The sequence below is a fragment of the Panthera tigris genome, chromosome F3 (genome assembly GCF_018350195.1).
Source record: "Panthera tigris isolate Pti1 chromosome F3, P.tigris_Pti1_mat1.1, whole genome shotgun sequence".
In the NCBI taxonomy this organism is placed as follows: domain Eukaryota; kingdom Metazoa; phylum Chordata; class Mammalia; order Carnivora; family Felidae; genus Panthera; species Panthera tigris.
This window is the reverse complement of record NC_056678.1, coordinates 62,951,290-62,977,474: the sequence shown is the minus strand read 5'-3', so window position 1 is coordinate 62,977,474 and position 26,185 is coordinate 62,951,290. Positions and strand designations below refer to the sequence as shown.

At 42.5% G+C, this 26,185-nt stretch overlaps 1 protein-coding gene across 3 annotated transcripts; it reads left to right on the top strand.

Moving 5' to 3' along the window:
• The first annotated feature begins 2,814 nt into the window (after positions 1-2,814).
• UHMK1 (U2AF homology motif kinase 1) lies at positions 2,815-25,760 on the top strand. Of its 3 annotated transcripts, none has more exons than XM_007093051.3 (8): positions 2,815-3,208; positions 4,628-4,920; positions 5,683-5,874; positions 7,908-8,002; positions 12,103-12,179; positions 12,330-12,428; positions 14,719-14,807; positions 18,805-25,760. In XM_007093051.3, the coding sequence occupies exons 1-8, from the start codon at positions 2,941-2,943 to the stop codon at positions 18,949-18,951; spliced, it is 1,260 nt and encodes a 419-aa protein (XP_007093113.2). In that variant the 5' UTR covers positions 2,815-2,940; the 3' UTR covers positions 18,952-25,760. The 3 variants fall into 3 exon arrangements, with proteins under 3 accessions (XP_007093113.2, XP_042831422.1, XP_042831423.1); XM_042975489.1 differs by lacking the exon at positions 2,815-3,208 and adding an exon at positions 3,304-3,631; XM_042975488.1 differs by lacking the exon at positions 14,719-14,807 and having other exon boundaries at positions 18,805-18,918.
• The last annotated feature ends 425 nt before the right edge of the window (positions 25,761-26,185 follow it).

Below are 26,185 nucleotides of genomic sequence, written 5' to 3'. Positions count from 1 at the left end.
GAGCCCTTTTCTCATAGTGTCTTCAATGGTGGAGCATGTGGTTTGAAGTGGTGCGGTTCAGAGCTGCTGGCCAAGAAAGAATTCTTGGGACATCTTTGGTGCGGAAAGGTGGTTCTATTAAAGCACCGGGATGGGACCCATGGGCAGAAAGAGCTACCCCGGGATTGTGAGGAGTGATTGATTATATACTTGGGATCTGCGGGGAGGTAAAGGCAAGGGAAGTTTCCACAAGGGCTTTCATATGCTAAAGAAGGCTCTGAGGATCATTCAGGCCTCTGCTATTGTCAAGCCAAGGTTGTTTTTCCCTCTAGCAAGGGATTGACATTAGACACTTTCGAGTTCCAGGAAGAATGTCCTACTTTGCAGGCCTCAAGTATTTGTCAATGGGCTTCAGATTAGAAGGAAATTTAATTTTATCTACCATTTCCTCCTGCTTCTGTTTCCCACATCAGTGGAGAGCAGAGAGTAGGAACATGATTTCTGGTATCTTTTTTTATAAAGGGACTAATCCCATTATGAGAGTTCTACTCCAATGGTCTTATTACCTCCCCAACCCTCATCTCCAAATATGCTCGCATTAGGGATTAGAGTTGAGTTTCTTTTTTTTTTTTTTAATTTTTTTTAACTTTTATTTATTTATTTTTTTGAGACAGAGAGAGACAGAGCATGAACGGGGGAGGGTCAGAGAGAGAGAGGGAGACACAGAATCCGAAACAGGCTCCAGGCTCTGAGCTGTCGGCACAGAGCCCGACGCGGGGCTCGAACTCACGGACCGTGAGATCATGACCTGAGCCGAAGTCGGCCGCTCAACCGACTGAGCCACCCAGGCACCCCTAGAGTTGAGTTTCAACATAAGAATTCTTTTGGGGGGGGGAGGTCACACAAATATTCAATCTATACATAGCACATTGCAAAGAGATACTGTTCATAAGAGAAGAAAGAATGGGTTGGAGAGGGGCAGTGGATTCTCTTCAGTTACAGGCTAGAATTCCAAGTGATTCTCTGGTGTTTCCCAATCTCATGGAAAGAAGAGAATCTAAGCAGAAAGACAACAGGAGTGAGGGAAACTAACAGGGAAAAAGGAAATCTACCAGGTGGATCCTGCAAGAAAATTTACGGGAGAGAAAATAAAAATATTTAGTAAAAGTATGAAAAAGATATACTCTAATGAGAACCACAGAATTGCATCAAAATATTTCTTGCTCATAAAATTAAAAAGACAAAATTTTAATAATAATGCCTTATACTGATACGGGTATTGCGAGTGATGTACTCTTTGCTAATTAGAGCATAAATGTATGCAACTGGTCTACAAAACAATTCTGTAATAAGATTAAGTTTTCAGATATTAATTATTTATTCCTTTCTAGTTTATACTCTTTTATTACTACATACAAAATTCCTCCAAAACTTAGCAACTTAAAACAGCAGTAAATAGGGGGTGCCTGGGTGGCTCCGTTAGTGGGGTACCACTTTTGAATGTGGCTCAATCATACAATTCAGTTCCTTTACCTTGTATGTCAGCAAAGGAGCGATGAGAAGACATCACAGTGTAAGAGAATTTATTTTGAGAGAGAGAGAGAGGGGGCGTGTGAGCGGGGGTGGGGGGAGAGAGAGAGAGAGAGAGAGAGAGAGAGAGAATCCCAAGTGGGCTCCCAGTGCAGAGCCTGATGCAGGGCTGAACCCACAGTGAGATGATGACCCCAGCCGAAATCAAGAGTCCAATGCTTAACAGACTGAGCCACCCAGGGACCCCTCTCTTCCCTTTATACGAGCAGATAAACAGCTGTGCTCATTGCCTTAGAAGAAGCCTGTGAGGTTTTTGTTTGTTTGTTTTTTGTATTTCAAGAGCCCAAGATTAGTATGGACTTTACACATAGAGAAAAATGCTTGTTAGAAATTGCAGGAGAATGCAGAGTTCTCCCTACTCCAGACCCCAAAAGGGCCGTGTAGACAGAGATAAGGCCCATCTCAGCAGCAAGCAGACAAGGTGGTGACCCAGGTTACCAAAGAGCAGATGGGTCCTCAGCCTCTCCACTTTGCACCACATAAGCCACCCGACCCGCCTGGGAACTTAGACAACACCTGAGCAAAAGGAGATGGGGGTAAATTGTCTGAAACTCAATTCTGCCACCCCGTCTGAATGGAGCTTGAAATAGGGAAAGTTGAACGACAGAAAAATAGGGAAGGCTACATTTATTGCACACCTCAGTTTGTGGATCGATACTCCTGATATTTGCTAAATGTTACTTACTAGACGTTTATTAAATGAGCAAGAGAATGAACACATAAAACGTAAAAATTTGTACAAGGTCCAGCCTCGCCCAGGGCAGATGCATTTTGATGAGGCAGTCACAGGCAAGGTGGACTAAGGGGCACGGAAGCTGGGCTTCCAGAACTGTGCCTGCTCCGATCACACGCAAGGGGGTGGGGGCCGTGACAAACCCCTTCCTGCAGTAACCGGGCTATTTCCCTTGGGCTGCCGTCTAGGAGAAACATAGGCTGGGCTTTATTCCCCTTAGGGTCCCAGTGGTGAGGGGCGCGCCTCCGCGAGAAAAAGGACCAGTCTCAGTTTCAGGAAACGTTCGTGAAGGCACTTAGCGCCGGCCTGAGAAGCAGGGAGCACCCCGCAGAGTTTAGCAGCTCAGGCTCCAGACTTTTCTCCGAAACCTAATTCCTCCGCTCAGCTCTAGACCCGCCCCTTCTGGGCCCGCCTCCTCGGGCCTGCACGATTGGCTCTTCCTCCATTTCCGGCTTCTGGAGCCCGGCGCTCTCGGCTTCCGGTGTCATGGCGGCTTGAGGTCTCGGCAGTCGGCGAGGCGGCTGCAGGCCCCTCCCTGCGGAGCCGCTGGTCCGGCAGGCGGGGATGTGACCGCGGGCCCTGCCGGCCTGCCCCGGGCGTCGCCTCAGCTCCCGTGCCAGCGCCCTCCGTCCGCCCCGATGGCGGGGTCCGGCTGCGCGTGGGGCGCGGAGCCGCCGCGGTTTCTGGAAGCCTTCGGGCGGCTGTGGCAGGTACAGAGCCGCCTGGGGAGCGGCTCCTCGGCCTCGGTGTATCGGGTGCGCTGCTGCGGCACTCCCGGCTCGCCCCCCGGCGCCCTCAAGCAGTTCTTACCGCCCGGAACCACCGGCGCTGCGGCCTCGGCCGCCGAGTATGGTTTCCGCAAAGAGAGGGCGGCGCTGGAGCAATTGCAGGGTCACAGGAACATCGGTAATTGTCGCCGCCTCCCTTCCCTTCTTGCCCAGGTCCCAGCCCGGTGGTACACCCCCTCTCTCAGCCTGGCGTTCCGTCTTCCGTCCTTAAGGCGGGAGGCGTGGGCCTGGCCCTCTCGTCCCCCGATCCTGGCCCTTCTCCCATCCCCCTTCACTCTGTCTGCAGGAGGGTGGAGTTGGTGGTCTGCTTAGCCCAGTGTCACGTAATAGATGCTCAGTTAAGTTCTGCTTTGCTTCGGGTCTCATCAGAAAATGCTGCACTTACCAGCATAGAGTTATCTTTCCTAGCGAAAGGAGGCCCATCTTTGCTAGATGTCTCCTGTCTTGTATGGAAATTTTTGAATCTTCGCATACCAGTGCAAGATGAGAAATACTCCTAGGGCTTGTGATAAATGCTGTTAACTCATACAGATGTTACCTGGTACGTATTTAGCATGGATTTGGGAGAAATGACTCAGTATTAACATAGGATCCTTTATGGAAGTATGAGAATTAGGAACACGTTATACTTTTACCCTGGTAAGTCTATGTTGCACGATTTAGGTATTCAAAATGTAAGACAGGTAAGCTAGGTAATGATTACTGATGATCGATCTGTGAAAACAGCCTTGGCTGTCCTTACGTTAACAGAGTGTATATAGTTAGTTAGAGCTTTGGCTAATAAATAAATGTCTTACTTCCCGGCAAGCATAATCGATATGTAATTTGAAGAGTGACCTTTTTCATGTTACCATTTTGGAGAAGAATTTCTTCACCACTAGTGTTGCCCCCCCCCCCCCTTTTTTTTTAAAGCTTGCTAGATGGTGTATATAACCCTGGTATTTGAGAGGGAAATTTTTTTGTAGTTTTTGCAAGCTTAAAGACTTGTTGCGTCTTTGCAAGATTAGGTTAAGTTGTCATCTTGAAAATCTTTTAAATCTCTTTTAAATGTTATTTGTTTATCCTGTTTTTAATATTTAGATTACAGAGTACTATATTGCGGTCAAATGCTTTACCCTTCACCTGTACCCCCCAGAGTGCTGTTTTGGATCAAGAACCAATCTGCAATTTTGTTTTCACATGGTGTCACATCTGTCTTAAGAGTCCATAATATTTGGATTTTACTTTTAATCGTTTTTGCTTGGTACCCTGAGTGCATATTCACCCATCACTGAATGCTTGGTGATACAGTTTGAATTAGTGTGCCGTCTTTAATATCTTTGAACAGTAATGAGCTGTTGAAGATTTTCTCATTTTAAAATAATCCGGTTGCCAAAAAAAAATCTTATTTTGGGGAAAAAGAAATTACAGTGGAAGCTCGATTGCTCATCAGAGTTCTCCTTATCTAGGGTATCCCAAATTTGTTCTGCAGTTATCTGTGTTGCGACTTATTCTGAGTCTCGTTTTGAAAGCATTATAATTTGTTTCTTTTTTTTAGTGACTTTGTATGGAGTTTTTACAATCCATTTCTCTCCGAATGTGCCATCACGCTGTCTGTTGCTTGAACTCCTGGATGTCAGTGTTTCGGAATTGCTTTTATATTCCAGTCATCAGGGTTGTTCTATGTGGATGATACAGCATTGTGCCAGGGATGTTCTGGAGGCCCTTGCTTTTCTTCACCATGAGGGTTATGTCCATGCAGACCTCAAACCACGGAACATATTGTGGAGTGCAGAGAATGAATGTTTTAAACTCATTGACTTTGGACTTAGCTTCAAAGAAGGCAATCAGGTAAGAAATACTTTAATAATAGGAGTGCTTTGGTAGACACTTAGAGTATTTCTTTTTTCTTTTTTTTTAAATTTTATTTAATTTTATTTATTTTGAGAGAGTGGGGGGAGGGAGGGAGGAAGGGGTAAAGAGACGGGCGGGGAGAGAGAGAGAATCGCAAGCAGGCTCTGCACTGTCAGTGCAGAGCCCCACACGGGGCTCGAATCCACGCCACCGTGAGATCGTGACCTGAGCCGAAACCAAGAGTCAGAAGCTTAACCAACTGAGCCAACCAGGCGCCCTAACTCTTAGAGATATTTCTAAAATACTGAAGCGGCTTGGGGTCACGCAAATAAAAAGAATTTCGTTGCCACCATGTGAAAAAAAGGACGTGTATTTGGGTTAGGTGGGGTAATGAACAGGTCATTACTGTTACCGGCGTCCCCAGTGTTGGGGCTCATGGCAGAACGCATGTGACAGTTCTGGCAGACCCTCCGTTCTCCACGGTTTGTCAGCTCTTTGCAGAGTGTCCTTATTTATCAGCAGTGCCCAACAGGCAAGAGATTATCTAAAGAAATGAGCAGCTGTGTGGAAAGCGTGCAGTTTGCCTGTGAGAACTGCTCGGTTAATGAACCAAATAACTGGGGTCGGCAAGGACTACAGATTTGTTGGCATTCGGTTTGGCAGTGGTTTATTACACGTTTAGAGAAGTAAATATGTGGTCGAGATGGCAGGAAAGTGAACAGTCTTTTATTGGTCGCGATACTTACTCTTCTTCTTCAGGATGTGAAGTATATTCAGACAGACGGGTACCGGGCTCCAGAAGCAGAGCTGCAGAATTGCTTGGCCCAGGCCGGCCTGCAGAGTGACACGGAGTGCACCTCAGCCGTGGATCTCTGGAGCCTAGGAATCATTTTACTGGAAATGTTCTCAGGAATGAAACTGAAACATACAGTCAGATCTCAGGAATGGAAGGTAAACTGCACCAGTGCTTTCGTCTGGGATCCTTAATTCCAACTTAAAGGCACGCAGTTTAGAATGAGTCTCACCAGGGCCTCTCTTTGCTTCATCTCTCACGTACTCCTCTTCCTGCGTTTTCGGTACCTTAAGTGCTACTGTTTATTCTCCTAGACACAGATGTGCTCGTGAGGATTGCACGGCTGCTGACCTTAGCCTGGGGCCCGGTGCCTAGACTAACCAGGAAAGTGCTCGATAAAATGAATACATGCATTTTTCCAAAAAGGCAGAAGGGATTTTTGTTTAGTAATTTAGTTATATTACGTCCTAAACTATTACTAATGCAGCAGTACATTATAAGTGAAATGATGTTTACGTAAAGGTTTATAGTTAATGCCTCATAGTATTTTAATGCACAGCCTCGCTGAATTTCCTCGCAATTCTGTGTGGATCATCAGAGAGCATATTGGTCATTCTTTTACAAATGACAAACTGGAGGCACAGACATATAAATAGCCACTTGGGGCAGATCGTACGCCTGGGTGTTCAGACCTGGGCCCCATACTCTTCTTCCTAGGCAGAGTTTAGTGTCCTGAACGTGCTCAGTTCCACAGTGTTTTAGATTTACTTACGTTCCGTATATGAACTATGCCGGTAAAGTGAGTGCTGCTTAGAGCATTGTTGTTGTGGGAACATGAGTTCTAAATTCCAAATCCTTGACATAAGAATGAACTTTATGTATGTTCGTAACTTAGGAGTTCACTGTGTTTTCAAACGTACTGTGGGGCTGCAGTGTTGTGAGGGTATCATTCCCCTTTAGGCTAGAGGTTGCTAAATAATACCAGGTTTAGGAATCATTGGTTCTGATATTCTGCAACAAGTGTTTTTTGAGTACCTTGTAATATATGGTTGGTGAATGGCTCTTGTACCACATAGGGTTTATTTCTTCTCAACCCCTAGTCTTCTATTTCTGGAAGTATCCCTGGAAGGAATGCTTTCATGGTCTTGCAGGTGTACCTAATGCTTACTTTTGGCAAAAAATGCTGCCATGCAAGCAAAACCAGAGTCATTGTTGCACGTTGGTACTTTCAGACAGTCAAGAGGCTCAGCAGTCTTTGTTCGGTGCTATCCCAGATACAGATCAATTCCTTGTGTTAGTTTTGACTGTCTTTGAGACCGCTAGGCTGTATCTGCTTGGTGCAGAGCTGATCAGAACTAGGTCCCATTCAGGCATTTTGTATGCAAGTTGGAGGCATGATGTGCGTTAATAAAATCCCGTGTTCACCGTTCCTAAATAAAAACAGTATTTTGTATTTTAATCACCTTCTGTGGAGGCAAAATTGCCAAACGAGTATGAGTCTGGGCTCTGAAGTCAGACTATTCGTATCTTGCCTCCGCTGCTTTCTAAGTTATTTAGGGTAACTGAACCACCGTGTACTTTCTGTAAATCGAGGATAATAATAGTATTTTTCTCACAGAAGTGTTGAGGTTAAAAAATAAATGATACCACTTCTTAGCATAGCATGTTGCCTGTAGTAAGTATTCAGAAAATTTTAGCGATAAGGGTGTTATCAGGCCTTTTTCCTCGTGTCTACCCTTCCACCTTCTGAGAACTCATAACGTTCCCCAGGATTTAAACTATGAATATGGCAGATCCAGATTTTAAATACTACATTGCTTTCTTTTCATAGTTTATTTGTATCTGAAAACCAGTTAAAGACTCCTCACTAAGACACTCCAGCCCAACTGTCACACATTCATTGTCACTTTGTATTTAACTGTGTTCTTATGTGGTTGCTTTGGCATTTGTTCCTGTTTGTTCATCTAGTAAATATTCATAGAGAGTGCCGGGTACTATGCTGGGTGCTGAGAATAGAGAAAAGAAAGTTCCTCCTCTAGAAGCTCAGAGTTACGCACATTCAGGTGGTAAGCTCTCAGAAGTGTTTTCTGTTGCGTTTTACCTACCAAATAGTACAGTGCTGTGTGCCTGGTACTCCGTAAATACAGACTGAGCGGAATAACTAAAGGAAGACTTCTCTCTCTTTTTTTAGGCAAACAGTTCCGCTATTATCGATCACATATTTGCCAGTAAAGCCGTGGTGAATGCCGCAATTCCAGCCTATCACCTAAGAGACCTTATCAAAAGGTACGTTATGTGTACTTTAAAGTTCTTAAATGTGTACGTGTACTATGTGAATGTGGGTTTTTTTGTTTGTTTGCTTGTTTGCTTTTACTGACAGGATTTACATTATTTCTGGTGATCGCGTAGAGGCTCTTGTCAGCAGCCGTACGTCGGTCCTCTTGTAGCTCTGGCAGTCCTGTATACTTGATGGAAATTAGGTTTTTGTTTGTTTTTTGTTTGTTTCTTCTAGGGTCTTTTTGAAAGTAGGTTTAAAAAAAAAATTTTTTTTTAACGTTTATTTATTTTTGAGACAGAGAGAGACAGAGCATGAACGGGGGAGGGTCAGAGAGAGAGAGGGAGACACAGAATCTGAAACAGGCTCCAGGCTCTGAGCTGTCAGCACGGAGCCCGACGCGGGGCTCGAACTCACGGACCGCGAGATCATGACCTGAGCTGAAGTCGGCCGCTTAACCGACTGAGCCACCCAGGCACCCCTGGTTTTTTTTTTTTAATTTTTTAGAAATATTCATTTATTTTTGAGAGAGAGAGAGGGAGACACAGAATCTGAAGCAGGCTCCAGGCTCTGAGCCATCAGCCCAGAGCCTGGCGCGGGGCTCGAACTCACCGACTGCGAGATCATGACCTGAGCTGAAGTCGGACGCTCAACCGACTGAGCCACCCAGGCGCCCCCCGAAAGTAGTAGGTTTTTAAAGAGAGTGTTTATTAACTAAAGACTGAGTTTGCTTTTGGACAACCAAAAAGTGTTTAAAATAAGGTAGCTATGCATTATACTTTAAATAATTACCGTGGAAAACTGTGGGGACAGAAATAATGGTTTTGTTTCCTGAGTAGGTCCAAAACATTAGATATTTTAAAATAAGACGTGTATTATCAGGTAGTTGGTTTTTCACGTTTCTCTCATTACGGGCCAGAAGTGAACAAGATAATTACTGTGTTGCAAAAGAGTAGATCTTTTGATCAAGTCAGTATTCTTTCTTTGGAATATTAACCCTACCACCTTCCAAGTAGGTTTTGGGTTTTTGGTGGTTTTTTTTTTTTTTTTTTAACAGCTTCTTATTTTGAAATAATTACAGATTCAAAGGAAGTTGCAAAAATGTTACAAAGAGGTCTGTGTGCTCTTCACCCAGTTTCCCCCAGTGGTAACATCTTACGTAACTGTAGTGTAATGTCAAAACCAGGAAATTAACATTACAGTCCACAGAATTTACCCAGATAAGGACTTACAATTTTACTTGCACTTGTGTGTGTGTGTGTGTGTGTGTGTGTGTGTGTGTGTGTGTGTGTGTTTTACAAATTGGTTTTAAATAGCTGTTACTATCTGATTGGTATTAGATTTACAAGTTGCATTTTTCGTAGAAAAGGTGGCATTGTGAGACTGTGTAATACATTGTGACTTGGAAGTCAGATCAGATCATGTCAGTTCTGGTATTGACTTTGGGATGTTTTTCCCCTTGATTGTACAAGCAAGTACTAAATTTGGAAGCTACAGAGAATTGTGATCAGCAAAATAAAAATTATAAACCTACTTTCTAGTGTTAGCACTTGGTGTATTTCTCTTCGGTATTTTTCCACATATTTTGCTATGTACGCATGCAAATTATTTGAACCTTTTTTATTGTAGGATAAAACACAGATATTGAAAACAAATGTGTAACCTAATGAATTCTTAGGAATACTGTTGTATCTATCATTGAGGTCAAGAAATAGAACTTTGCTAGCTACCCCAGAAATCCTCTGTCCCCATTCTAATCTTAAACCCTTCTTCCTCCTTGAAAGCAGCCACTACCCGGGGCGCCTGGGTGGCGCAGTCGGTTAAGCGTCCGACTTCAGCCAGGTCACGATCTCGCGGTCCGTGAGTTCGAGCCCCGCGTCAGGCTCTGGGCTGATGGCTCGGAGCCTGGAGCCTGTTTCCGATTCTGTGTCTCCCTCTCTCTCTGCCCCTCCCCCGTTCATGCTCTGTCTCTCTCTATCCCAAAAATAAATAAAAAACGTTGAAAAAAAAAAAATTAAAAAAAAAAAGAAAGCAGCCACTACCCTGACTATTATGGCAATTACGTCCTTGTTTTCATTATAGTATGCATCTTTAAACACTATGGTTTAGTGCTGCTCTTCTAAAAAAAATCCTTTTTAAGTTTCTTTTAATCTGAAAGGTCCTTTTCCATTTCCTACCCCACTTTCTCCTTATTTACTTGTTGTTCCCTTATTTATTGGGTTGTTGGCTTGCTATAGCTGTCCACAGTCTGCATTTTGCTGACAGTGTTACCCTGGTATAGTTTAATGAATATCTGTTTTTTTCTTGTAAATTGGTAGTTGTATCTAGAGGGTTGATTTTGGTGTGTGGGGGGGAGCAAGACTACAGATAGTATTGTGTTTTTTCATTAAGGAGGCGCATAACGTAGCTATTAGAAACTATTACCTACCATTCAATGCTCAGATCCATTACTTTCTTAGGGTTTGTAGAATGTTGATGTTCTTATTCTGTCCTTCCTGCTTCATTTGGTTAACCAAAGACAAAGTAAACGCTTGATTCTCTATTCACTGGTTTTCCTAATGCGTTGATTCTCTGTCATCCTCCAAAGGGGATCATTCCCTTTTGAAAGTTCAAAGTATCATTATTTGGTAACTGCAACCCATTGCAGTTCTTATCCTAATTGAAGCTAAAATTGCCCATCTTTGATGAATGTCAGCATGTGTAAATTGGATTTTGCAGACATTATTATCTTTTTGTTTTTTTTTTCAATTTTTTAGAAATGTTTATATTTGAGAGAGAGTGCATGAGCAGGGGAAGGGCAGAGAGAGACGGAGACAGAATCTGATGCAGGCTCAAGGCTCTGAGCTGTCAGCACAGAGCCCAATGTGGGGCTCGAACTCATAAGCCGTGAAATCATGACCTAAGCCAAAGTTGGAAACTTAACCAACTGAGCCACTGAGGTGTCCCTGACCTTATTATCTTTTATAGCTTCCTTGCTATCTGGTGTAACAAGATGTTCCCAATTCATCTTATACATTTCCTGCCCCAGACCTGGAAATAGCCATTTCTCCGAGAAGCCTGATTTCTTTTAGTAGGAAGTAGTATTTTAAAACCACAATCTGAGTTTTGGGAATACTCATTGCTAGGGGTGCCTGGGAGATTCAGTTGGTTAAGCGTCCGACTTCTGCTTAGGTCATGATCTCGCAGTTCGTGAGTTCGAGTCCCGCATCTGGCTCTCTGCTGTCAGCGTAGAGCCCGCTTTGCGCTTGGTCTTAGCCAAAAGGCCGAGAAACGATGCACAACCGGCTTTGGATCTTCTGTCCCCCTCTCTCTCTGCCCCTCCCCTGCTGGTTCGTTCTCTCTCTCTCTCTCAAAATAAGTAAATAAACATTAAAAGAAATTATGTGGGGATGCTCATTGCTACGGGATGGTCATTGTTTCTAGGCCTTTTAAGTGGACAGAGTTCATATGAATATTCCCCATTCAAATTCAAGACCACAGAGTTTTTATGTAACTTTTATTTCACATCTCTTTCTCGTTCTATGTCAGGAATTCTGGTTCTTAAGGACAAGGGGAATGTTAGAATATTTTATAATTGCTCATTTGTTTTATTCCACCTTATATTAAAACAGTCTCAGGATAATAATACTCTAGGAAGATTGCTAAAAATGGTTATTTTTGCATATGCTTTTCCCATTCTTCCCCCATTTGAAAAATAGTTGTATCTGGGGGTGACTGGGTGGCTCAGTTGGTTAAGCGTCTGATTCTTGATTTTGGCTCAGGTCATGATCTCACGGTTCGTGAGTTCGAGCCCTGTGTCAGGGTCTGTGCTAAGGGGCAGAGTCTGCTAGGGGATTCTGTTTCCCTCTCTACTTCTCCCTCACTTGCGGGTGTGCGCTCTCTCTCAAAAAATAATAAAAAATCGAAATATAGTATTGTGTCCTAGGTATGTATCATGAGTTATTGAACCATTTACTTGCAAATAGCATTCGTGTATTTTGTAGATGAATGCTCCAGTAAGCCATGCTGACTTAGCTAATGTTGCGGTGAACATTAGACATTTGAATTGTCTTCAGTGGTTCCGTTTTCATAAGACTTGACGATAGTCACAAAGATCCCTGTCTGTGTTTAGCATGCTTCACGACGACCCGGGCAGAAGAATCCCTGCTGAGATGGCTCTGTGCAGCCCCTTCTTTAGCATTCCTTTCGGTAAGCTGCCTGCGTCTTCGTTTCTTCCTTGGGCATTTGACGGTCAGACACCAGAACTCACTTACATTCTGTTCCCATGCTCCTTTGCCTAGTGTTCATCCATTCATTTGGGGGAGTTTACACTTAACCATGTTGTATGAACCTCAACAGCCCCTCATATTGAAGATCTGGTGATGCTTCCAACTCCAGTGCTAAGGCTACTGAATGTGCTGGATGATGATTATCTCGAGAATGAAGAGGAGTATGAAGGTAACTGCTTCCTAAATTACATTTTAATTTTTTTCGTATCTTTTTTAACTCCTTATAAAGCATATTTATTTGTTTATCTTGAGAGACAGAGAGCGCGCACGAACGGGGGAGGAGCAGAGAGAGAGAATCCCCAGCAGGCTCTGCGCTTGAGCGCAGAGCCTGATGCGGGGCTTGAACCCACGAACCATGAGATATAACCAGAGCTGAAATCAAGGGTCAGATGCCCAGCCGACTGAGCCCTCCAGGCACCCCTGCAAGAGACATTTATGTCAACAAATGCTTACAGTTTTGATAAATCGGAAAGTAGGGTAGTGTACAGAGGCAGAGAGGAGAGGTACTTAACCCAGGTTGAGTGACCCGTGAGGGTGTCTCTATGGAGGTGATGGCTGAGCCTTGTTAGTAACCGGACTTGCTTGGCTAAGAGTTGAGGGATTGATGAGGAAATGGCACAAAGGTGAGAGACGAGAGAAAACGTGGCATGTTCTGAGAATAACAAACTGTTTGGTGTGGTTGTATCTTAGGATGCTTATTGGGGAGCGGTCAATCAAGGCTGAAGAAATAGCCGGGAATACAGATCTGTAGCAAACTCATTTGCTGTGTTAAAGAATTTGGATTTTATCCCAGAGACAGTAACACTGGAATATGACACAAGAGAACCTATACCTCAGGGATAGAACAGTCCCTGGCTTATGAAATAAGTACTCAATAAATATTTGTGCTTGGTTGAAGACACTAAAGAGCCATGAAAAAGTTAAAATAGGGGAGTGATACAGTCAGACTTCTGTTTTAGAAAGAGTGTTCTGGAAGCAGAGCGGTGAATGGGCTCAAGCAGGACCCAATTTAAAAATACCAGTTGTTTCATAGTAAACATTTTCTTTGTGGAAAATTAAAACCGTTACAGATAAAGCTAACTTGATCACACTGTGCCTTTAAGGGTAAATTATTTTATGTCCCTGGGCTATATGTCATTATTTGATGAATGACACAAGCGTAATTTGTTTGAATCCGTAATAGTTGTGAGAATCTGCAGCCTCAGCTTTTCAGGATGCCTGTTAATCGGAAAGAATAGTCTTGCCTTCAACATTGTTTTAATCAGGTCATGATGTACCAGGGGCTCTAACTAATCTCTTGGTAATACCACTTACGTCCTTCGTGCCGATCTACTTACTGTCTTCAGCACCTACTTCCGTCTCCTAATTTTGTTTGTAAAACTCAGGCTTGGGCTTTCTTGAATATATCTTGGGCATATTATGCCTCCTCTTTTCTTTGTATTTTGTTGTATAACACTTTATTCCTGCACATAAATACATCGAGTGTTTACACGTTGCTATTAAATCTTAGTGTTTAAGAATCTCATGAACTCAGACAACATAGTAGCATTAAATACCTTTGTTAGCTCTGATTAGTAAGGTCGTCATCAGGTAACGCTCACTAGTGTTAGATAAATTTGCTTAGCTAGAAATCCTATGTCTGGGGACAACTGTCTTGGAATCTGGGTGGGAGTGGGACAGGACGTTGGATTTAAACCTTCCCCTTTAGACCAAAATAAATTCCAAATCAGGATTAAGATCGAGATTCCAAATCAAGAGAATAAAGGGAAAAATTATTTAACTTAATAGCTCTTAACACAGCTCTTACAAGTCGGCCCAGTTATCCCGGTAAAGGATATAGTTGGATACTATAGTAAAGGGTATGTGAGTCGGTCTCCTATATTTCATTCTCATCTGCTGAAATGCTCATTAAAACCACACAGTGAGGGCACCTGGGCGGCTCAGTCAGTAAGCTTCTGATTTCGACTCCGGTCGTGATCTCACGGTTTGTGAGTTTGAGCCCCGCATCGGGCTCCATGCTGCTGGTGTGGAGTCTGCTTGGGATTCTCTGTCTCTCTGCCTCTCTTTCTCTCTGCCTCTCTGTCTGCTCCTTCCCTGTTTGTTCACTCTCTCTCTCAAAATGAACTTCAAAAAAAAGGCAAGATTGGAATTTTTTACTTCGAAAAGAAGCATATATGATCATATTTGCTTGTATAAGTTTAATAATATTTAGGGAAGGATACAGAAGAAACTGATAATTTTTGTTGTCTTCAGGAAGGGGAAGAAAAAAGCAATTGGAAAAGTGGGACGTATTAAATGCTTTGAGTTTATATTATCCTTAAGCTTAATTTTAGAAGGTGTAGAAAATGACCTCATTACTTACATACGGATTCCTGAATTCTTTGATGATTTAAAGTTTTTAAATAATGAGTGCTTAGTAATTCAGCAATGTGGTTACTGTAATGTGTTTTCATAATCAGATGTTGTAGAAGATGTAAAAGAGGAGTGTCAAAAATATGGACCAGTGGTCTCTCTTCTTGTTCCAAAGGAAAATCCTGGCAGGGGACAAGTAAGTGGACGTTTTCATAATTTCAGAATTACTCAGAGATTACTAAAATTCTGAACAAATGTTGTTTAGTTCTGTCGAAAGATGCACCCAGAAACGTTGCTAGAAATTGAGTTTTGCATTATGGATGTTCTTATTTTCTTATACTTTTTGCTTTTTTCCAAAGGTTCTGCACTAGGTGTGCATTTTTTTTTTAAATCAGTTACAACTTTTTTCTTCAAAAGTATCAAATCTACTTTTGAGCCGTTGTGAGCACCAGTGACACGAGCTGTACCATAGGCTAATTTAGGTCACGGTCAGCTACAGAAATACCGTGGCCTACTTTGTTCCGATTAGGTAGGGTGAGGAAACCATTTAGGTTAGGGTCTCATTATAATGGAATTATTGGTGCCAATTTAAAGAAGGAAAGTTCACCGCCCGAGAATCCTGAAACCTGAGTTCCAGTCTCCGTGTGACCAGCTTGGTGATGATGATCCTTAGTTTTTTCATCTATGCAATGTACAGGCTAAAACTACGATTCAGAAATTTTTGACTAAGATTATTAGAGAAGTCTTTTGAAGATCTTTCTTCTACCTGTAGTATTTCTGCTTTTCTGGAACAGAGGATTATTCTATTCAGGGTTTCTCAGCCTCGACGCCATTGACGCGTGAGCTGCATAGTCCTTTGTGGGGCGAGCTGTCACGTGCACTATAGGTATTTAGCAGCGTCCCAACCCTCTACCCAACAGATGCCTTCCTCCCACCCCCCTTTGCAGCTGTGGCAATCAGAAGTGTCTCTCAGCACTGCCACATGTCCCCTGCTGGGTGAAGTCACCTCTGGTTGTGGATTTTTTTTTAAATTTCTTTTTTAATGTTTTTACTTATCTTTGAGAGAGAGAGACCGAGTGCGAGCACGGGAGGGGCAGAGAGAGAGAGGGAGAAACAGAATCCGAAGGAGGCTCCAGGCTCTGAGCTGTCAGCACAGAGCCGGATGTGGGGCTCGAACTCATGAACTGTGAGATCATGACCTGAGCCTAAGTCGGATGCTTAACCAACTGAGCCACCCGGGCGCTCCTGGATTATTTTTATCTTTTGGTTCAATATTACATGAAAATTCTTGGCAACTGAAAAAAGAAATGAAAGACATTTCGCTCTGATCTTAGTGAAAAATCATTGCCAAGGTAGTAGTAACAACATTTATCTCTTTCAGGGTCAGGAGCATACTGAATGCATCATTGCTGTTTGGTAGTCAAGGAGTATTTATTGAGCATGTATTATTATGTTCTAGGCCCGGGGATACAATAGTGATACAACCAGACACAAGGATATGTAGCAATAAGTGCTGTGGAGAAAAGGTCTAAGGAGAAGAGGTTTAAGGAGTGCTGTGTGTGTGTGTGTGTGTGTGTGTGTGTGTGTGTGTGTGTGTGTCGGGGGGTGCAGTTTTCTGTTGGGTGGTAGGGAGGGGCAAGCTGAAGTTACATTTGAGTTGAAAGACAAAGGGGATGAGGAAAAAGAGTTCCAGATAGAGGGAACAGCAAGTTTCAAGGCCCTGAACTTGCCTGGCAGGTTTGAGGAGGTTGGTGTAGTTCCAGCAGAGTGAGAAAGAGGGGGCATTACAGCACCTCTGCCTTAACGGAGGTGCGGATCAGGGGCAGTGAGCCTCGTGGGACTCCAGACACCTTTACTCTAAACCGGCGGGGAAGGTCTTTGGAGATTTTGAATTAAGGGCTAACATGATCTGACTCGACATGAACTTCAGCGGTCAGTATGAGATGGAAGGCACAGAATAGAGAAACAGGAAGAATGTTTTTGGGTAAGAAGTATCCAGCCTTCAGATGATATGGAAAAAACAGATCTTCGTCAGCGAGAGGAAATATGCTGTGTTAACAAGCTCTCACTGACATTTAGAGGAGAATGAAAACAGCCGATAGACTCGTGGAATCTCGGGTGGAACTTCTGTAGGTTATTGATACGTCTGTTACCTGGTTGGCAAAGTCAGTCTTCATTCAAATAATCGATTCAAACTAACAATACCGTTTGTTTTTTTAAAGAATGTTGTAAAAGTCACTAAAATCTAAACTATGGAATGCGTCTTGTAATTAGAAAAAGTAGTCAAGATTAAATTGATATAATTATTTAATTTCATAGTAAATTATAAAAATGTTTTTCCTCTTCAGTTTGAAATGTTGCAATGTGTAAAACTGGAGGTCGGTTATCTGTGAAGCCAGGAGCATCACAGAGAGCATGGCTCTCCTTCTGGACGTGCACGTCTGCTCACTGAACGCTGGTGTGTGCACTCGGAAGTTACTGAGAATCAGGTTACAAAAAGTCAGGAAGAGCTGCATTGTCATTGGACGTCATCTTTTCACTTTCTTTTGTGTTCAATGAAAAGGCTTGTGTCGCTAGAGCTAACTGGTACTCGGGTGCCTGGGTGGCTCAGTCCATTAAGTGTCTGACTCTTGGTTTCGGCTCAGGTTATGATCTCATGGCTTCATAGCCCCACAGTGGGCTCTGTGCCGACAGCATGGAGCCTGCTTGGGTGTCTGTCTGTCTGTCTGTCTGTCTCTCACAAGTAAAATAAACATAAAAAAATGGGGGGGGGGGGAGTGAGCAGTCACAGGCTGGGCATAGTGCTTTGTTTACCCATGGAGGAAGATTCGGTTCAAACGTACTATATTTGGAATTGTCTCTTTTCATGCCCTGGAGGTTTCTATACCCTTCCGAAGCAACTTTGTCAAGTGGAAAGGGGAAATGGAAAAGGAGAATCTGCCTTGAACTTCTTGGTGGATCCAATTTTAGGAGCAGGTATAAGAATGCTGAGACTCTGGAAATTGATTTCCTTCAGATGGCCTATTTTTGGTTTCCCTTTGAGAGTCTGAGTGTCTAGGATGCTCGCACCCCGGTTTGAAGACTGTTGACTTAACAAATGAGCGAGAGGAGGATGAGGCTGTTCTTTTTCTGGTTCAGAAATTCATGGGTAATTGAGGACATGTCACTTCAAATTATTTTGTCTCCCAGTAACTTTTACTTTGGATCATCAAAAAGAACATAAGTTATTAGGCTGTATCCTCTACCTGTCTTAGGAAATCTGAGGCTCTGGAAAAAGAAATTATCTAGTTTTAAACTCTTCCCTATTGTAGTCACGGTTCCTACGAGTCTTGTAGGTATCGTGACCAGGTTTTCCTCCCGCCGCTTCTGAACGCGTAGGTTGTCTTTGAGATGCCGCGGGAGCACACCTGGTCTCCGGGCTGTTCGGCCCTCTCTTTGGCCTCTGAACATGGCAAACGGATGTACACTTTTCACCCAACTTGTCTTCTGTGGATTTTTCTGAATGGAACTGAGTTAGGGAAATATTCTAAACCGTGCTCAAAAATGTGGTCTGTGGACCAGCAGCATTGGCATCACCTGGGAGTCTATTTACTTAAAGTTTATTTTATTTATTTATTTTTAAGATATTTTTTTAAGTGTTTTGAGAGAGAGAGTGAGAGTGAGCAAGTGGAGGAAGGGCAGAGAGAAATGGAGACAGAAACCAAAGCAGGCTCCAGCCTCTGAGCTCTCAGCACAGAGCCCGATGTGGGGCTCAAATTCACAGGGCATGAGATCATGACCTGTCGGATGCTTAACCAACTGAGCCACCCAGGCGCCCCTTTATTTATTTATTTTGAGAGAGAGTGCATGGGGGAGAGGCAGAGAGAGGGGGGGAGAGAGAGAGAATCCCAAGCAGGCTCTGCACTGTCAGTACAGAGCCCAGTGTGGGGCTTGAATTCACAAACCATGAGATCATGACCTGAACTGAAATCAAGAGTTGGATGCTTAACCCACTGAGCCACCCGGGCGCCCCTGGGAGTCTGTTGTAGAGACTCAGGCCCACCTTAGAGCGCCAGAAACCACGTCTGCGTTGTAACAAGGTGTGATCCCTATGTGTGCCCTAAATGATCCGTGCGTGTTCCCTAGAGTTGAAGAAGCCCTGTTGTAAAGCAGTCTTGATGGGAATGAAGCCACTTTTCTGTGTCCTCTTACAGGTCTTTGTGGAGTATGCCAATGCCGGTGATTCCAAAGCTGCTCAGAAATTGCTGACTGGAAGGATGTTTGATGGGAAGTTTGTTGTGGCCACATTCTACCCGCTGAGTGCCTACAAGAGGGGATATCTGTACCAAACTTTGCTTTAATCAGTAACCTGAGGACTCTTTCCTGTTTCTCCTCCATTTCCTGGGTTATTGTATTCTACATCTGAATGCAGAAGTACCCCCTTACCATTTTAAGGGAATACTTTGTACATTTATTTAATCCTACTAACGTGCTCAAGCAATGACTGCCTTGCAAACATTTGGCACTGAGTAGGACAAGACCTCTCAGCTATACATTGAGGGGTTTTAGAGCATCCATATGGGCAACCTTTTGTTTTGTGCAGTAGGCCAAGTGCTGCTCTTCAGTATGTAACCTAAAAAGATACTAATTATTCCACATGATCGTGAAGCAAGGATGAATAATATCATGTCATAGTGAATATTAACAAGTTTGTTAGAGTCGGTGACATCACTTCCAGATTATTCCTTTATGTTGTCAGGTGGTTCTTCCTTATCACTGATACTCATAGCTGGCACTGGATGTTCCCAGTAATTGTCAAGTGATTGTCCAGCAGCAATTACCTACTGTGTTCTTAACACTGAGTTACGAATTTTTTTAAAGGAGTACTGTAGTACTGAATATTCCTTTAAAGAAACTGCAGTGAGCCTATCTACTTTTTTTTTTTTAATTAAGGCTTTTAAAATAGAAAGCTGATGCTTGATCTTGCACAATTTTTATGTCTAGTTTGTATGTTTGAGTGAGTGTGCGGGAATGAAAGACTAGAGGAGATTTGAGTCGGCGTGCTTTCTAGTGTGAGTCTTGTGAGCTCATACAGTCTGTACCTGTCTCTTTCCTAGCTGTTTCATGTCTGTAAGACTTAGGACATATGTTTTTTGAGAGTTGGTCTCATAGAATGTAAATGAGAAAATAGTTCATTCCTGAGAGGCTCAGAACAAATGAGTCTAGACTGGGTTACACTGAAACTCTTAAATTGGTTGGAACGAAGCAAAAGTTTTGCTACGCGTATCTTGCCCCCTCCTCCGGGCTCCTTTAGAACCTGTATTAGCTCATCTTTTCTGTACTGAATCTCCTGTGATCATTGTAAGATTTTTCAAGATCGAGTTCTGTTTACTATGCTGGAAATTGAAGTGGGTCAAAAAGAAAGAATTAGATGTTCAGTGAAGGGAAAGGGAAAGAAAAAAACTAGGCAAAGAGAAAGGGGATAATCCGGGATTCTTGTTTTCCTTCCTCTCTTTCTCTGCCATCGCCCTCCCTCTACTACTTTTCCTTTTCACCCATCTTTGCCTGCCTCCGTGGTCGAAGAAAAGCCAGAGGGGTGGCGTCCCAGACCGTCTGGCTTCTGACTGCAGGGAAGTTAGGAAAGGTGTAGCTCTCATAAGATGGAGGGAGAAAGGAAGAAAAACTCATCAAGAATTCACGAAAGGATTCACAGCAATCCATTGTGCCCCTGAGCACAGGATGCCAGCGTGCACGCTTTCGTGGACATGGGTTGATTACGTGGTTTTAGGAGTTGTAATCATGGATTCCTCCCATGTTATGCTAGGTTGACTTTAAAGGTTTAAAACTTGGGAAACCTTTTTAAAGCACTGATTATACAAAACAAAAAACAAAAACAAGGATACAGGCTATGAATTTTTTTCTTGTTTCCTTATCTAAATGAAATTAAAAATGTTTTTTCCTAAGGAAAAAGCCTTTAATATCTTTCCCTGCTGGAAGCCGCTTCGTACAGTCTGTGTGTGTTAACGAGAGCCCAGCTAAGAATTTACATTTTAGAGGACGGATTCTTTTACCCTATTCAAACACTTGCTATTTGACATTTGAGTTATTTACAGTTATCATAATTATTCAGGACTCTCCCTTAATGTTTATTATGAAGCCGAATTTGGTATAAAGAGGCGGATTTATGAGTTGCCTGAAGGCCTTGTGGCATCGTCCCCAAGGGAAGATTAAATTGTAAGTGCCCTTAGAAGGAAGATGCGTGGTTTTTCATTCTGGCCGTCTCAGAAATTGATTAGCTGGTTTGTTTTCAAATGCAAGTTCGAGAGAGGATAACCAGTACTCTGGAAAGTAAACTTTCCTAAAACATAAATGTTTATGTGGGTAGCAGCTTCCGTGGTGATTAAAAACGCCAGGTCCTTCTGTGCATACCGATGAACATGGAATACAAGTGAATCTTTTAAGAGCAGGCATCCCAGGTCGGCACCTGTACCTTTCTCCTCCGCTTCCACCCCCACAAAGAAGAAACCCTCACAAATGAACTGCAGGGAGGCTTCTAAGCTTAGTGACGCCACGTGCTGCTAGCGTCGTGATGCTGAATGTCACGGCATTCTTCGTCGTCTTATTGCCGATATATTCATACCTATATGTAGTGTTTGACACTGTAGAATTTTATTACGGAAGATCCTAACTAGATTTTCAGGGGGCCAAGGGACTAGTTGATGAGCCTGAGTACCGTGCATTGAATTAAATATTTTATATTAAAGCCACCAAATTGAAAAAAGATGCCTCCTGTGATGTAAATTGTGATTTTATAGCTTTTAGCCCATTGCTACCAAAGATCACGTTTGCAGATTCTCCCTCCCTCCCCCGATACTGTAAGAAGTTTAATCTTACTGTCTTTCTCAAACCTGAACCAAATATTATCAAAAGATGTGATTTTTATGATTCTTTAAGGGTGAAATATATACACACATTTTGATTCCTCAAAGTTATTAAAAACCTAGGAATTTTCTTTTTGAGAGGTAGGGTAAAGAGGTGCGGCTTTTTGTCACTTAAACCTTACTCTTTCGGACAAATTTTATCTCAGGTAGTTTTTCTTTCCCTAAGTTAGTGTCTCTGCTTCCTTCCCTCTTGCCTTGCTGGTTCCTCATTATTCTGTGGTGTCGTCACGATACACTCTTGGCCCAGAAAAGACATAGAAACTGATTATTCTGGAGGAAATCTTTGGTCCTTTGGAAACATTTGGGGGAGGTGGCCAGCTAGCCACTTTGAAAACTTGAATGCTCTCTTTCTAGGAGAGCAGGTGGACTCAGACACACCTCGTTAAAAGATAATTGGCTGCATTTTAAAGTTGCCCTCTTGCAGTAAGAGATTGCCCTTATTACCACTGGATGTCTCCCCTTTTTTGTGGCCATCCGTGTAGCAACTCTGTAGAGACATTCCCTCTCTGTTCCGCCTTGAGCCCAAACTGGCTGCTTTTAGAACAAAAACCGTAAAATACAGTTTTGCTCCTCCTTTCCCTTGTTTTCGCTGAGACAAGTATTGCCTTCCTTTTGGTACTCCAGCTGCTAAAGCGTGCGGAGATACGTTAAATTAACCTTTAAAGGAAAAAAATATCCTTGAATTCTTAACTTGCCTTCTAGATTCATGTTCCTTCTACTGATATTTTAACCTCTGAGCAGATTTGTGATAGGGAGTGCTGGCTGCCAGAAACCGTGCTGCCAGGTGGAGGAAGTCGAAGAGAGACTATGGCCATAAGGTTTGTTTCGGTTTTATCACGCTGGGCTTACCCCCTGCTCAGGGCATCAGTTACCCTTCTGGAATAACCGAAACAGTCCTGGCACTCTGGTGCTGCCTCCTGGCTCCTTTGGGTGTGTTCATCAGATGCAGGGAACTCCCATTTTGTCATCATTTTCTTCTCAGGTCTTGTGTTCTGACTTTATTAGGCGTATCTTACATCATTTCCACCGTCCGTTTTCCTCCGCAGCATGACATTTCAGTTGGTGTAATTTATTATGAAAATCAGCGCCAGAGGAACTGATGGTAATTGCAATAACATAGTTACTGGGTGAGGGTGTGGGAGAGACACTCTCACTGTGTGTTTCCCCTAGAGTTTTATGCAAGGGTCCATGCTAGGTGGCTTTACTCAGATTAGGGTACAGATGGAATCCTATCACGACTAAATTTTAGTCTGGTGGGTGTGTAGACAGTCAAAGAATTAAGCAAGTGCCTTGTGTTTCCTGGAAAATATTAAAACTCATTTGGGTGAAAGCTCCCAGATGATGCTAATTTCTTGCACCTCTGCCTTTTCCTTGGAAGAACTTTTGGATGGAGTCACATAGTATAAAAGTCCAGAATGTCCTCGATTTACCTTTTTATGTATGTGTGAAACTATTCATATTTGATTTTTCCCCCCCAATATTGCATATGATGGACAGCCAGAGTTAGCTGGCAGAATCTAATTCTTCCTGGGACCTCGTTCCATTTTTAACGCTAGGTTCCTTCTTCAAATCTTACTGCTCTCGCTCTCTGATAGAATTTATTTCCTGGCAGGTATGGTCACACGCCGACCAGCTTTTGGTCATGATTAGCTCAAAGGGATTTCCATTTCTTCTTCAGGTGCTCAGTAAGGCACCTTTACTTGAGATGGTACTCCTTCCAAGTGAGTGTTGCTAGTAAGCTTTCACCATGAGTGGGAAGATGTTGAGTCTCTATAACGTGGAACTCTTCTGAACCTCTTGTGGTGTATTTGGATAAGTTACATTTTCTTAGTTACAGGGGAACACGCATATTTCCATTTTTAGAGTATCCAGAAATTTGAAGAATTTGTTTGGTTTAAGGTTAGCTGCTTCTCTGCCTGATCCTGCAGGACGTTGTGTTTTGTTCCCTTAGCCACCTCTCCCACCTCAGTGTTTTTCACTGTTGTTTTTAATTGTAGGATGATCAGTAGATTGACACAGTGGCATGTAATCAACAGGTACTGTGGATATTTAAGAAGGAGATAAACAGTTGTAACTATTTTTGCTGCAATTTTATAGGAGAAATGGGCTATAAAAGAAATATCTATAAACCAGAGAGCATTTAGGAAATTGTATATTTTATAGGTGGTAATTAAGGTGATCTTCAGGATATAAGATAGAGAGTTTATGCAACTTTTGTTTTCCTGATGTAAAGTTTTTATTCATCTTCCTATATACAGCTCAGCACTTTCGTTGTCCCTTATATTGCTTATGAGGATTAATGTTTTAAATTCGCTCTGCTTGCGCTTTTCAGAGAGTTGTCGTAATCATGCGGTTATGTTTATATCCCCATAAATGCTGGGATTCATGGGAAACTGATCAGATGACTGCCCGGGTGTTATTTCCTATTCAACAGAGTAACTTCCACAGTACCCTAAAGGAAACTGGGGTGTGTTTTATGACCTAGGTTCCCAGTACTTTCATTTAGAGGCAAAGAGAAGCATTCTATCTTACTTGCCTTACCCGACCATTAATCCTTGTTGTGCAGAAGAGAGCTTATTTTGTTAGACTCTTGACTGTCAGCAAGAGAATTATATCCAGTCACTGTCTCCCAGTTTGCAGCTGCCTTCCCTTCCAGGCTCCCCTCTTACTGGTACTCACAAAGTCAGGACTGTGTTAAAAGCAGACGTGGTGAGGTGTTGTAAATTATGCGTACGGACGCAGAATCTCTTCGGTTATTGGAATTCTGTATCGCTGTGTGATTTTGTTAGCGTGGGTTGTCAGAAATCTGCCAAATTTAAGAGTCAAGAAGAGAAAGAAAAGGAATAAAAGAGGTGAGGGGAGGAAAATGGCTTCCTTACTGGTATTAGTAATCTCCCATATAGCTTATGATCTAAAAGTGATCATTTATTTTGGAAAATCCAGGTGTGGTGCTTGTAGCATAGAATAGAACATTGCCTTTCCTACACATTCCTCATCGTTGTCTCCCCAGAAAATTATTTTTAGAGTTTATCAACCCAGATTAAATATCCATATTCAGTTTGGCTTAATTTTTAAAAACCAATATTTAAACTCCAGTTTTTGTGTTTTTGATATACATCGACAGTCATGCAGATCAAGGATCGGAAAGAAACCGGGGATTAAGCATCTCTGCATTTCCCTTTGCACATTGGGTACGGGGGGTATTAGTATGCACCAGCCGCAGCGTTCTAGCACCTTATGGAAGTAAGTCATGATTATTTATTATAATTAAAAAACAAAGTTAAGCTGCATCTCTGTAGAATACTTACTCTGCAGAGTGAAGCTGTTCTGTCTTTTCCAGCAGGATTGACTCTTTCACTCTTAAGTCTTTATCGAGAAAATCTTAAATGGTTTAACATTCCTTTATATCCTCTTACCAGTGTCAAATGTGGGGCAGAAGGGATATTTTTTCCCAAAAAGGGCTCCGTCTTTGTTACCCCTTGGTCACTCTTCGAAATCCAATCACGATCAATAGATTTTAACAGTTGATGGCTTCCCCTATCGGCACTGGAGTGGTCGGTTGTGAAGGTTATCATCTGCTACTCTTTTCCCTCAGAAATCTGCACTTGCCGTGTTTTGGATAAGAAGGTTTGGTGGGACAGAATGTGAAAGATCACTCAAACCAAAGCCAGTTAAAAGGAGTATCCTCTCCTGTTGGTTTACCTCCACCTCGGATCGACAAGGATATTACAGCACACGGTGAACAGTCTGTAACATTTCTACCAGGTTTTCAGTAGCATATCGGTCTTGGCATTTCTTGGCACTGTGGTTCCCTGTCCTTGGTGATGTCTTATTATTTGTGAGTTTTTGTTGGTTGGGTTTTGTTTTTGGTTTGTTTTTTTTTTTCTTTTAATAACTAAATGGGACTATAAATGTAGATGTGTATCAGTACCAAGAAGTCCTTTTCTGAAATCCCTAAATTCCTGATTCCTACTCAAGTCTTTTAAACTTGTTTTTTCTTGCTGAGTAGCAAAGAACTTTTATTTTTCACTTTCCTATATACCTAAAAAGTATGGACACTGCGTTTCAATGGACCGTGTTGCGTACAGTTTTTTGCCGAAAACTTTTTCTGTAAACACAATTGCCTTGTTCAGTTTTGTTGTAAACTGACTTACCGTAAGATGCACTGTTGATATGCTTTCTGATGTGTGTTTGATAAGGGTGATAAAATAAAGCTTAAAAATAAAGGAGTTGTGTTTTCGTTTCAACTATTCCTGCACTTAGTGGAAATAGTCCAGTTGAGATAATAGGTAAATGCGCTTATTTGGGGGTTTCATTTTTACTAGGAGCTACCATTGAGAAATTTCCATGTAGCCTCAACCATTTCTGAAGAAGATGGTTTTTCACTTACAGAAGTAGCGTGACGGTGCTGAAATGTAACTTTTCATTTTCGAATACATGTTCTTGATACCGTAGAAACAGGCTTCTCTCCTGGAAGGAACCAGAATTCTTAGTTGGAAGATTGGTGTTCTAATCTTGTTCTTTTCTCAAGTCGGATGGCTTTAATCGAGTGACAAGTGACTTAATTTCTGACAGTAGCAGTGTTTTCTTGCCATTATTTTTATACTGGAATCAAATGAAATAGTAGGTTCAACAGTAATCCCGTCATCAGTTA